Consider the following 13,313-nt stretch of genomic DNA (forward strand, 5'->3'; position numbering starts at 1 on the left):
CGAGCAGCAGGACCCAAATATTGAACGTTGCACAAAGTTTGCAAATCAATTGAATGATGCCATACAGTGCTACTGCATCATTTATGATGAAAAAAAGAAGAAAACTGTGCAATCGTCATTAGGTCGCTTCTTTTGGCCAGTTTCTAATACATAAATCTATCTCTCTCTCTACAGTACTGTACATATTCTCTCCATTTTATTAAATGTTTTTTTTTTTCAGTACAAACCAATGCGTGTTACTTATACAAGCCTTAAACATACAAATGCACTTATATAAACCTTCAATATACTTATATAGGCCTTAAACATAAATTATAATACAAAATATAGCACTAAATCAACTTACAAACAAATTCAACTTATGAACAATCGCTCGGAACCAATTGCGTTCGTAAGTTGAGGAGTGTCTGTATATATATATAGATACATATATATATTTATATATACACATATATTTATTTATATATATATATATATATATATATATATATATATATATATATATATATATATATTTATATATATATATATATATATATATATATATATATATATATATATATATATATATATTCTTCTGTATAGATAGCAGTGGCGGGCCGTCAGGGCCTTCAAGGCCTTCTCTGCTGGCCTAAGAAATATCTGAATCATATATTTTTTCCATCAATACTTATCATTCCAAATGGTCTGTTAGCTTACTTTCATTGCTTTTCCCCCTGGTTGCACTGCTTCCAGATGTGTGTTTTCATATTGAAGCATTTAACCAATCACATTTCAGCCATTATTTGTTGCCAGATCAGATCTGCCTCAAAGCCTTCACAATCAGTTCTTGCGGGCTCTGCTGCATTAAACTAGACTGTTGCTTTTAACCAATCAGATTTCGAGTTGGCAACCCCACAATGATTTTTCATAGGCGTTAGCATTTTGCTGGCTGGGACATGTCATTGCTTTCACAAAGTATGATTGGCTAGTAGGCGGGCCAAAGCAGCCAGAGATCGCAAACTCTACCCACATGGCCGACAGTGGCAAAAAGAAATGGCTTCTGTTGCAGATTTCTCTCACAAAGCTATTTTCCAGACAGACTTACAGAAAAAAATGGACATCATTAAGAAAGGGCGGTCAACTCCGAAGCTAGCAAGCCTGTTACAGCCGGGAAAATGGTGTGTGCGGCACTTTCAGTGTGCTAACTTAGCTCCACAAGCAAATAGTATATTGTTGTTTTGATTTAAAGCCATTTTCAAAACGGACTATGCTGGAAATATGACAGGACAGGCTCGACTTTCATCATTAGCTTCGATGGCGATAGGAAAGAAGGAAGAAAGAAAGGAGGATGGATATTGTGTAAAAAGGATTTTTGGTGAGTAAAATATGGCCATATTCCTAAATAATATTTCAATTGTGGGCCAAGTTCTGATATCTGAAAAACTCCACTGTTTGTATTTAAGCTCCAGTGTTTGTATTTAAGCTCCAGTGTTTGTATTTAATCACAAAATGCTGCAAGGAAGTGGATTTTACCCCAGTTTAATTTTGGGCGTTTCACCATTGACGTCCATCGCTGTCTTTTCCGGGGAAAAATCACCACCCCCCCTGGCCTGGTTGTAATGTCTCAAAAGCTCCAGTATTTGTATTCAATCAATAAATGATGCTAGGAAGTGGATTTTACCTAATTTTAGTATTTTAGTGCATTTTTTGTCGTTTCACATATGGACGTATCGACGTTCATCGCTGCCTTTTTACTGGGGAAATGATACTCCGGGCCCGGTTCTGATGTCTAAAAAGCTCCAGTATTTGTATTTAATCAATAAATGCTGTTTTCGGCTGGATTGTATCCCATTTTCGGGCAATGTTTGCCCGTACGCCATTGACGTTCATCGCTGTCTTTTCCCGGGAAAATCACCCCCTGGCCTGGTTTTAATGTCTGAAAAGCTCCAGTATTTGTATTTAATCATGAAATGCTGCTAGGAAGTGGATTTTACCCCATTTTTGTGCATTAATTTATTGATTATTTTTTATGTGTTGCAGCTGTAGCTGCAGTAGAGGTTTTATAGCAATAAAATAGTTTTTGAGGGTTGGAATGATACGTTGAAGGCGCTACCAGAAAATGCACCGCCCGCCACTGATAGATAGATAACGTGTATTTGACCACTAGATGGAAGTAGATTATAAATTGTGTCTATGATGTTAAAAATTGCATAACACCAACTTGCTTTTTACAATTACGTAATTTTTAGACTGTAAAGCGCTTACACCTCACACAGATGGACTTTGACTCCTGCGGTTTATGGTGCAGCGCATTTTTTGTTTATATATATATATATATATATATATATATATATATATATATATATATATATATATATATATATATATACATACATATATATACATACATATATATACATACATATATATACATATATACATATATATATATATATATATATATATATATATATATATATATACAATTGTGGTCAAAAGTTTACATACACTTGTGAAGAACATAATGTCCTGGCTCTCTTGAGTTTCCAGTTATTTGTACAACTCTGATTTTTCTCTGATAGAGTGATTGGAACAGATACTTCTTTGTCACAAAAAAACATTCATGAAGTTTGGTTCTTTTACGACTTTATTATGGGTGAACATTCACAAGCTTCTGGTTGAATCTTTGACCACTCCTCTTGACAGAATTGGTGCAGTTCAGTTAAATTTGATGGCTTTCTGACATGGACTTGTTTCTTCAGCATTGTCCACAAGTTCTCAATGGGGTTTAAGTCAGGACTTTGGGAAGGCCATTGGAAAACCTTAATTCTAGCCTGATTTAGCTATTCCATGACCACTTTTGATGTGTGTTTGGGGTCATTGTCCTGTTGGAACACACAACTGCGCCCAAGATCCGATCTTCGGGCTGATGGCTTTAGGTTATCTTGAAGAATTTGAAGGTCGTCCTCCTTCTTCATTATCCCATTTATTCTCTGTAACGCACCAGTTCCATGAAGTGAAAATGGCCAAGGGACATGTTACCAAATATTAGCGCTGCTGTATGTATATTTTTGATCCAGCAGATTTGATCACTTTTTTTCTGTTCACCCATAATAAAGTCATAAAAGAACCTAACTTCATGAATATATTTTGTGACAAAGAAGTATCTGTTCCAATCACTCTATCAGAGAAAAATCAGAGTTGTAGAAATAACTGGAAACTCAAGAGAGCCATGACATTATGTTCTTCACAAGTGTATGTAAACTTTTGACCACAACTGTATATATTATTCTTCAAGGCGATTTTAAGGGTTTGGCTTATATGCGAATGTTATTTTCTGAAGATTCCTGCCTTAAGTAATAAGTTTGGTGAGAGCACTCCTTCCAAGTCTTTGACTGCTTCCCTGCATTCAGGTCCTATACTACGTTCCATGCTCGACGTCACCAGGATGCAACAGTACGATCCGACCAAACCATGGACCCAGCGGGAAGCCGTCAACGCTCACGCCGTTGACCGCCTACCAGTCATCCACCTGCCGATTATTATCCCCTACAACCACTTCCCGCTTTCCTACCTATTCTCCCAACCACGAGATAATATTCAACCTCCATCTCCCTCTGCCAATCGACCTTGCTATCTCAATTTGGACTCAGACTACAGTATTACCTTAAGATACGAGCTTAATGTGTTCCGGGACCGAGCTTGTATGTCAATTTACTCATACCTCAAATTATTTTTTCACATAGAAATGAACTAAATACAAATTAATTCATTAACACCCTCTGAAAAAACACTGAAAAAAAACAGGATATTACAATGGACAAACATCATTTTATTGGTTTTAATTCCATAATAAACAAAGCCTCTCCATCTCGTTATAAATGTCACTGCGCAGCTTGGAAACGATAGTTAGCCCTTCATTGCACTGGCTTGCTTTGGACCCATTGTTTTTCCACTTAATTTTGCACTGATTAATGCAAAAAATGCCACTTGTGCGGCCGGTGCTCGTAGATATCTTTACGTGAGGGAGATGTGTCGATAAAGACAGTGCACTGTTATCATAAGCAGCCTCTCGCGGACACCAGGCTGTCTCATATGCTCGTATCTCAAATTTGTCTCATATCTCAAGGCAAATATTTGCTCAGAATTTTCCTCGTATCTCAAATTTCTCGTATGTTGGAGCACTCGTACGTCGAGATATTACTGTAGTATTTGAATTATGAGCAGGGTCCGATGCTGGTAGATCTGTTAGCCATCATCACCCAACTTGGATTTCGGCGGTACCCCCCGGAGATTCTTCACCCGGACACTCTTCCAAAAGACCCCTACCTGGGTTCCCGTTATTCTGGAATATTGTGGCGCCCGTTAGTCTAGATAACACCTATTGTGGAATTAGCAGGCGGCCTTGAGTCGCAGATAACATCATGTGTTTATGAGCCAGGGTTGGGCTGACCTTCCAAGAAAGATATCAGACATTGCCAAAACGATGATGAAGGAGGCCAGACGTCCTTCATTTTTTCACTGTACTGTGCTCCATCTATAAAAGACACAGAGTGCAATAAAGTAGGTCTTGCCTCCTGTCTGGAACCGGAGCATGCTGTGCATTTTGTTCAAACTCCAATAATTGGTGTCACGGAACCATGCATGTTTTTTTGGAATGTGGGTGGAAACTGGAGTACCCAGAGAAAACCCACGCAGACTGGGGACAACATGCAAACTCTGCACAAGTGGACCGACCTGGATTTGAACCCAGGAGCCCAGAGCTGTGAGGTTGACGTGCTAACCACCCAATCCGCCGGGCTGCCCCCTTTACAACCAGTCAAACAAAAAAGGAGCAATGAATGTAAAAATAACAAAAGAAATCAAGTACTGTACACAGTAAAGAAATCAAGATCATTAAATGTCTTGTTGCAGCATGTAGCCAATTGTTCTACACTTTCAACATCTTTAGACAACCATTGATGTTATTTTGTTTATTATTATTATGGATTTAGTACTGAATGAATGTAGTGAGATAAAATAATCCCAACTCAGTCTTTTCCGGTTCTTGCCAGGCTATGTTTATAATGGGAACTGGAATTTCCAGGACCTCACCCAGTTGTGCAATAACTACCATAATCCTTTGGTTATGCTTGTTGCAAGCCATTGTCAAAAGGATTTAATATTAATACAACATTTGGTTTTATCTATGATGATTAACTGAGCAAATATGTATCACTGACAGGTGTGGCAAGTGCTTAACATGACTGAACAACGCTGTGTCACCGAATCAATAAAGGCCTCCGATAATGTAAGTTATGTTTAATAGAATACAGACGCTCCCCTACTTACGAACATTCAACTTACGAACAACGGTACATACGAACATGTCTGCAAATTGCGTTTAAGTCCAAAAATGTTCGCAAGTCCAATTTTGTATTTCACGTCTTTTTCGGAGTTGTACTTCTTTCCGCCGCTAATACCGACGCCTGGCGCTACTCGAGTTTCCTCCCCCATCCCAAAAACATGCAGGGTAAACTAGTTGAACACTTTAAATTGTTCCTCTCTAAGAGTGTGAGTGTGAATGGTTGTCTCTTTGAGCCCTGTGATTGGCTGTCCACCAATTCAGGATATGCCCCGCCTGGTGCCTGAAGTCAGCTGGGATAGGCTCCAGCACCCCCAGTGACCCATGTGAGGATAAGCGGCACAGAAAATGAATGACTGAATAATACTTTCCTAAGAAATTAAACTCCGTAGATGTAAATTATACACAATGACTGGTACACAAATTTAAATAAAGACAAGCAATTCAAACTTTTCTCATGAGAATCCAATACAAGTTGAGATAAATATTCTAAATAAAAATACAAAATTAATTCTCAGGCACTTTCATTTCATAAAAAATAGAAAAAAAAACATTTTTTAACAATCAATGTGTTATTTTTTTGGCAAACGATAGCAAGTGGTAATGAAAATATATTCAATTGTTACTATTACTTTCCATTATATGTAAAAACGCTGACAGCAATCGCTGTTAAATAAAAATATAGTAATGGCCACATTTGCCGTTTTAAATTTGTACGTTTTTTTCCTGGTTTAACTGGTTGCAAATGCTCCCAAATTGTTTAAAGTTGGGTCCCAAATCATTCAAAAACTGAAAACTATCTCCAAAGTTGCTAAAGGACAGTTCATCTAGTGACAATCTGCTTTCATCTCCCTCGTAGACGTACTCATGCGGTTGATATTCTGGGTGGTTTTCAACATTTCTGTCAATCATTTGCAGTCTCTGTGGGTGAGTAGATTAAAATTAAATCATCTTGAGTTTTTAATGTGGCAATTACTATAGTCCTGATTTGCAGCATGTGATGCAAATGTCTCTCTTACCTTGTTGAGGTGATCTGAAATGTTATGATTGGACAGCCAGCTGTTTGTCTGTTGAGACCTGAATGAGCCTCCCTATTCAAAGAATTGTATATATATATATATATATATATATATATATATATATATATATATATATATATATATATATATATGTCTCATATGCAGTGTTCCCTCTAAGTTGCGCGCGTGCGCAATTCCGCACTACTCTCGTCTTCTCTGCGCAGCAGCAATCATATGGCGCGCAGTAAAAAAAAAAATCGTTTTTTTTTTTTATTTTATTTTATTTTTTTAACCCCTTTCCCCATGATGGCGCCGTTTAAGCGGCAGCCAGTGGCAGTAGCTCTGTCCACTTATGTTTTTCGTGTTTTACAGCATGTTTTACATGAAAAATTAGAGGGAACATTGACATGCACCTGCTTGTGGCAGGTGTGATACGGGTGTGCCCATAGCGAGCAATGATGATGTCGTGACCGGATGATTCGCCTAAAGACGTTTCGCTGACGGACGTTTGACAGATGGACAGGTCGCCGAATGGACGTTCCGCCGAACGTTCATTCGGCGACCTGCCCGTCTGTCAAACGTCCGTCGGCGAAACGTCTTTAGGCGAATCATCCGAGTACCGATGATGTCGCTCACACTGGTACTCGGTGCGCTCAGGGAGGTTGACTTTCTGCTCAGACCAACGAAAAATTAGAGGGAACATTGCTCATATGTAGTACTGTAATATTTTCATTGTAAAAAAAAAAAAAATCTAAATCTATTTATTATTGCCTCTACTTAAGATATAAGCGAATTCTATAGTTTTTTTGTTTTTTCCCCCCACTCTTACCTGGAATGTATTCTTGCTTGCCGACCATGTAGAGTTCTGAAATGAAGACAGTTAAAAGTAATTCGACTATTCATAATCCCAACTCTTGTAGGATTATATGTACTGAACAGTAAATATTTAAATCCCCCAATTGATAGGGGACCATTTAAATGTGGCTGTAAATACTCACTATATTGCCCAACAAAGACGCAGCGTGATAATGGTGACCCACTGATGCCATGTTAGAGTTAACCTGTTGGGAAAGTATATTAAAAAGTTCTACTTTAATTGTTACAAGCTAATCCTGGTTGGATTATTGTATACTATTATGACAACCAAAAAATTGTATTGCCTTGTTACTCACCATCATCCCAGTGTTGTAATTATTAAAGTCTTTGATCATTGCAGGGGCCCTCTTAGATGTCTGCATGAAAAATGCAATTTCTTGCTCAGTTGAGCTAGTTGTGAAATATATCAAATATATAATATTCATTCATTTATTGCCAGACCGACCGCTTTAAATCCATCGAACGAATTAGTAATGGACTAAAATAATATTTTAAAAAAATGCTTTATTATCAGATATTTAGATGGGAATTATTTAATTCTTTATTTTTATTTTTATCGTGGTTAGCGCGTCGGCATCACAGCTCTGGGGTCCTGGGTTCAAATCCAGGTCGGTCCACCTGTGTGGACGTTGCATGTTCTCACCGGGGCTGCGTGGGTTTTCTCCGGGTACTCCGGTTTCCTCCCACATTCCAAAAACATGCATGGTAGCCTGATTGGACACTTTAATTGCCCCTAGATCTGAGTGTGAGTTTGCATGGTTGTCCGTCTCCTTGTGCCCTGCGATCGGCTGGCCACCGATTCAGGGTGTCCCCCGCCTCTGGCCCGGAGACAGCTGGGATTGGCTCCAGCACACCCCGCGACCCTAATGAGGATAAAGCGGTTCAGAAAATCAGATGAGATGAGATCTTGAGTAATATTTTATGAAATAAACATGTATTGACTGTATTCTACATGAAAGATTTGTTTTATGGAAAAATTGAAAGTATAGTAAAAAAATATTTATAAAAAATGTGTGTTCATTTTATTTAGTTTTAAGAAATAATACTATAGAAGGATACAAATATAGAAAATCTTGAGACCAGTTGAATATTTGCTACAATATGCATTTTGTATATTTGGACCTTAATGAGGTTTGAAGTAGAGCTACAATATGCAAGGCCACCCTGAATTGGTGGATGCAGGAGGAAACTGGAGTTTCCAGAAAAAAAACCATGCAAGCCCAGGAAGAACATGCAAACTCCACTCAGTGAGGAGGACCCACCTCGAATCGAACCCTCGAACAGTCAGGCACAGGGCCTCCCATTTGGAACTTTGAATTTAAAAAAAATACATTAACTATGTACATTTTACTGATGCTGTTCATCATCTGATCAAACATTTAAAACAAGAGGCTATAAAAACCTAACGTGGTCATGTCCTCCTGATGGCTTAAAGCAAAGAAGTTTTCTTTTTTAACGTGGTCGGATTGTTGCACTGCATAAGCAAGATCTCTTGCAGCGTGGCCTTGCTGCTGGGGTTGTTGTTGTTGTTGTTGTTAGGCCCAGGCGCCTGAGGATTACCCTCAGCAGCGCTAGAGCTGTCACTGGAACGCGGATTAGTTCATCCAGGGGGTAGCCGGAGGTGTGGGGCAGTGCGAATATCTCCGACTGGATGAACAACGTAGGGCGCCACGTTCCTGGGTGGCAGCTCTGGGTGGTTTGTTGGATTCGCAGGCTGCGACGAGCGGCCTCTCGGGAGACACCTCGTGAAGGTTCCAACTGTTGTCTCCCTGCTGCTGGGGTTGGATACACCTTAACACTCATTCCTAAGTTTTTGAAAGATCCTGAGCATTATGGAAGAAAAAAGTCAAGTGGCACTGTAAAATTACCCGTTAAGGATCCGATCGGATGTCGGTCATGGCACAGGGCTTTTCTCAACTAAGACCCTTACTACTACTGACTGGGGCGCAATAACCATCAGATGGCATCTGGGGGAAAAGGGTTTAAAAAAACAACCACAAGGGGTGCCCTGACTTCCGCCATTTTTCATCTCTTGTCTTCCACCTGCGAGTTTCAGGGTAAATGTTGACATTTTTATGACCATGTTTTATTTGGACTGCAGTCACAAAGTTGTGAAGGATGACAGTACTGGGTGCGGGTTTTCATTCCAACCCATAAAGAAGACACCTTTGACCAATCTGCTGTCCTCCAAGTCTAATCAGTGGAGTACGGTACGGTGCTGCTTGTTTTCTGCACTGGTTAAACTGTCCGTGCTGATTTGGTTGAAACAAAAACTTGCACCCATAGCGGCCCTTGAGGACCCGTTTGCCTACCCCTGAATACAGATGATATCGAACTGAAAAATGCTCAGTAAAAAAGGCTCACGATTGTGGGACCCTGATAGAAAAGAAATTGTAAAATGCACTGAGTTGTGAAATTAAAGTACCTGCATTGATTCTTGCTTTAGAACATTTATTCCAGTTGTCGAAAAATCATTTGGCCTTCGTAGCAAAGTTGGCTCGGTCTATCAGAAACGTAAAACATAGTTCTACAGTTATTGTCACACAGTTTGTCCATCCATCCTCACTTGGGACTCTTTTTTCATAAGCAGCACTGTTGGGCTTGAACTAGCATTGAAGTTCCTATTCCCGTGCCGACAATTTCCTACTTTTGTCCTCAAATAAATTTCCTACTTTTGTCCTCAAATAAATTTCCTACTTTTGTCCTTAAATACATTTCCTACTTTTGTCCTCAAATAAATTTCCTACTTTTGTCCTCAAATTAATTTCCTATTTTTGTTGTCAAATAAATTTCCTACTTTTGTCCTCAAATAAATGTCCTAATTTTGAGATGCAAATGAACTGTTAAATATGCTGCCTTGTTATGTTGTGACATCTATAAAGTGAAGAACATTAATATATTGAAGTTTTCAATAACTAGGAACCCAGTCAGTTGCCTCAATTGAAATTTGGCAGGTTACCATGACGTTGAAGACTGTATTCAGAAAACTGTCAGCACACCTTGCATTTTGGGCCACCTCCTTCTAGATTGTACTTGATTAAGGTCTGATAACCTGCATCTTGTACTTCAGAGAGGTTCTGGAACTGTTTTTCACACCCACAGGTCAAGATGAATAAGATTACTGCAAACACAAACAACAAACAGTCTTATCTTTATGTATTTTAGGAATATGTTACTTGGTATTACCAATGACCCACAAACCAACACTGGATGGGTGTGTTTTGTGGTTAACTGATATGAATCTGTGCAAAGCCATAAAAAGCGATTTTCTCAGAGAGGGATCATGCTGATACTGCAAAATTGTAATTAGAGTTTTTTTTTGCTAAATGATAGAGTAATGACGTTCAACTAAGGATTCCAAAGTAAAACCAGTTAAGAAGAAGTAAATAACTGGGAAAGTAATCAAATGTACTTGATGTCTCGCTGAAAATAATTGTCTTGGTTTAGCTATTAAATAATGATAATACTCACGCAAAAATAACAGCAGAGCTGCAAAGATCAGTCCAATGCCACTTGGACCTAGACTTGTTGAGAGCGTCTGTTTATGGCGACACACTTGTCCTCCTTCACAATTACACACATTCACGACCACAATGTCCTCTCCTGTTATGCCCTGTTGGTCCTTAATCAAGAGGGGTACTGAGTATTTGCCATAAGGGAGTGTCTTTAAACTAAGAAGCCCAACTTCCTCACCTGTTTGTAAATATAAAGGAAAATATTTAGTTTTTTCTTGTTTCTCAAATTGACCAAATTTCGTTTAAAAAATAAAATACATAACAAATGTCTATATATATATATATATATATATATATATGTATATATACATACATATATACACGTACACAGTCAGTCATACCTCTACTTAGGAATTCCTCTTGGTGCGAAATTTCCAGGTTACGAAAGCTTTTTATATGCAAATGAGTGCCTCGAGATAAGAAAAATAGTCAAGTTACGAAAAAAAACCCAAAACACATGCATACCTTATCCGTTATTTTATTTTGAAAATATTGTTGCGGATGCATTGATTCTCGCTATAGAAGCTCACTCCACCATATACTTGGCTCTCATTGGCTGTCTCACAACAACCGTTCATTTTCTTTAACCCATTGTTTGCTTTAACTTATTTATGCTTAGGGAAGCTGTGGCAGTGCCTCGACCTGAACTGTAGCCTTCGGTGGGCGAAATTGTGTCGCATTGGCAGGCGATGGGCCGTGTGGTCAGTAATAAGGACGTTGACGAGTTAGTTGGTCAATGTGCACCAAAACGGACGGATGAGTAAATGCAACGCTCGGCAATACACAAGGAATTCAACGATAAGGCAGCCAAGGAGGAAGCAGCCATCATTGCAACAGCAAAAATCAGAAGAAGAAAAACGGGGAGAAACAAACTTTCCGACTTTGTGGAAAAACATCCTGAATGAACTCTCAACGGACGGATGAGTAAATGCAACGCTCGGTAATGCACAAGGAATTCAACGAGAAGGCAGCCATGGAGGAAGCAGCCGCCATCGCAACAGCACAAATCAGAAATTTGTCTTGGGCCTTTTAGAAACATTATTAAACGTCGTCAAAGGCAATCGTCTTCGTATAGTTCTTTTTCAAGATGTTCATCAACCAGGACTGTAGAAGCAGGTAGCGACACAATTTCGGCCGCCACAGGCTGAGTTTCCTGTTGAGGCTCGACTTCAAGTCCGTCGAAGGCAATCGGCCACAGCTTCCTCCAAGCAGAATTAAGGGTACGCATGGTTAACCCCTACCAAGCCATGTCAATTAAGTTCAAGCACACAACAATGTCGAAGCTGTGCTTCCAAAAAATTCGAAGGGTAAAGTGGGTTTTTCCGTGATCTCTAAACATCTTTTGAAAAGAAATTTCGTGAAAAGTTTTTTTATTTTATTTGAAATTACCTGCTGGTCCATGGGCTGGAGGAGAGGCATTGTGTTCAGAGGAAGGTACAACACCTTTATAAAGGAGAAGTCCTCCAAGGTTTCCTCATCTAGGTGGTGGTGGGTGGGCTGGTGCATTTTCGAAAATCATTAGACACTTGAGGGGGAGGTTATTCTTTTTAAAAAACATCTTTACGGCAGGATCGAACACTAAATTCACCCGCTCAACAAAAAATTGTCGAGTGGCCCAGGTGTTGCCATTGGACCTCCACATGACGTTAAATTTCTCCTTCACGACTTTGCAAGCTTTGAAGGACGGGGTTTTTTTCCGAGTGGAACACTAGCAGGGGCTTAATCTTACAATCTCCACTGGCATTACTAAAGAGAGCAAGGGTAAATTGGTCCTTTTAATGGCTTGTGTCCTGGCATTTTCTTCTCCTCAGCTGTGATGAATGTGCAGCGGGGCATCTTCGCAATTAAAAACTTGTTGTGGAATGTATTTATCCATCACAAATGGTTCGATTTTTTTATAAATTCTTCTGCCACCTCATTGTCGGCACTCGATGCCTCACCATTCCGCACGACTGAGTGGATTCCAGTCCTTTTCTTACATTTTTCCAACCAGCCACGCCATGCTTTAAAGTCAGGGTGTGCTTGGTGTTCCGAAGAACCCTCATCCCACCCTCCATCACCAGGTCGCTAAATATGTCCGCTGCTTTTGCAGAAATGGGAAATTCCGTCAATGTATCTCCTGCAATTTCTTTTTCTTTTATCCACAGAAGTAGAAGTCCCTCCATCTCGTCGTTAAGTTATGATCTCCTTTTCAAAATAACAGAGAGGGCATGGGAAGGATTCATAGCTTTTAATGCTTCCTTCTGTTTCAATATCGTTGCGATTGTGGATGGGTTTCGGCCATATTGCTTAGCAATTTCAGTCAACCGCATGCCACCTTCATATTTTTTCAACACCTTCAATTTTTCTTCAATCAATAACGGGCCACGCATCTCCTTTTCATTCGCGCTCGTCATTTTCATGGAAGAAAGAAGCTGGTTTATCCATACTAAAAAAACTCAACAAAAAACACCGAACTCCGTGCCGACGAAGGGTGGTCAAAATTACAAAAGAGAATGTATAGTGGTTGTTGTGAGACAACCAATGAGAGCCCAGTAGAGTGTAGCGAGGTTAGAAAGTGAGAATCAATGCATCCGC

General features: G+C 39.4%; 1 protein-coding gene across 8 annotated transcripts in view; it reads right to left on the reverse strand.

The window, feature by feature from the left end:
- The window catches only part of LOC144079136 (cadherin-like protein 26), a 233,655-nt gene that overhangs the window by 215,346 nt on the left and 4,996 nt on the right, over positions 1–13,313 (reverse strand). Inside the window, exons 12-20 of one of the 8 annotated variants that reach the window (XR_013301458.1) lie at positions 10,693–10,914; positions 10,221–10,342; positions 9,647–9,724; positions 7,518–7,577; positions 7,344–7,406; positions 7,175–7,210; positions 6,346–6,417; positions 4,436–6,247; positions 3,794–4,327 (exon numbers count right to left, since the gene is read on the reverse strand). Coding sequence is in view for 3 of the 8 variants with exons in the window: in XM_077607742.1 (XP_077463868.1) it covers positions 6,032–6,247; positions 6,346–6,417; positions 7,175–7,210; positions 7,344–7,406; positions 7,518–7,577; positions 9,647–9,724; positions 10,221–10,342; positions 10,693–10,914 (869 nt within the window). In the remaining 5 variants the exon portion in view is untranslated. Of the gene's footprint in view, positions 1–3,793; positions 6,248–6,345; positions 6,418–7,174; positions 7,211–7,343; positions 7,407–7,517; positions 7,578–9,646; positions 9,725–10,220; positions 10,343–10,692; positions 10,915–13,313 lie in introns of those variants that run through there. The other 7 variants (XR_013301456.1, XR_013301463.1, XR_013301509.1 and 4 more) reach the window with 7 other exon arrangements.

This window comes from Stigmatopora argus, chromosome 1 (assembly GCF_051989625.1).
Source record: "Stigmatopora argus isolate UIUO_Sarg chromosome 1, RoL_Sarg_1.0, whole genome shotgun sequence".
Taxonomy (NCBI): Eukaryota; Metazoa; Chordata; class Actinopteri; order Syngnathiformes; family Syngnathidae; genus Stigmatopora; species Stigmatopora argus.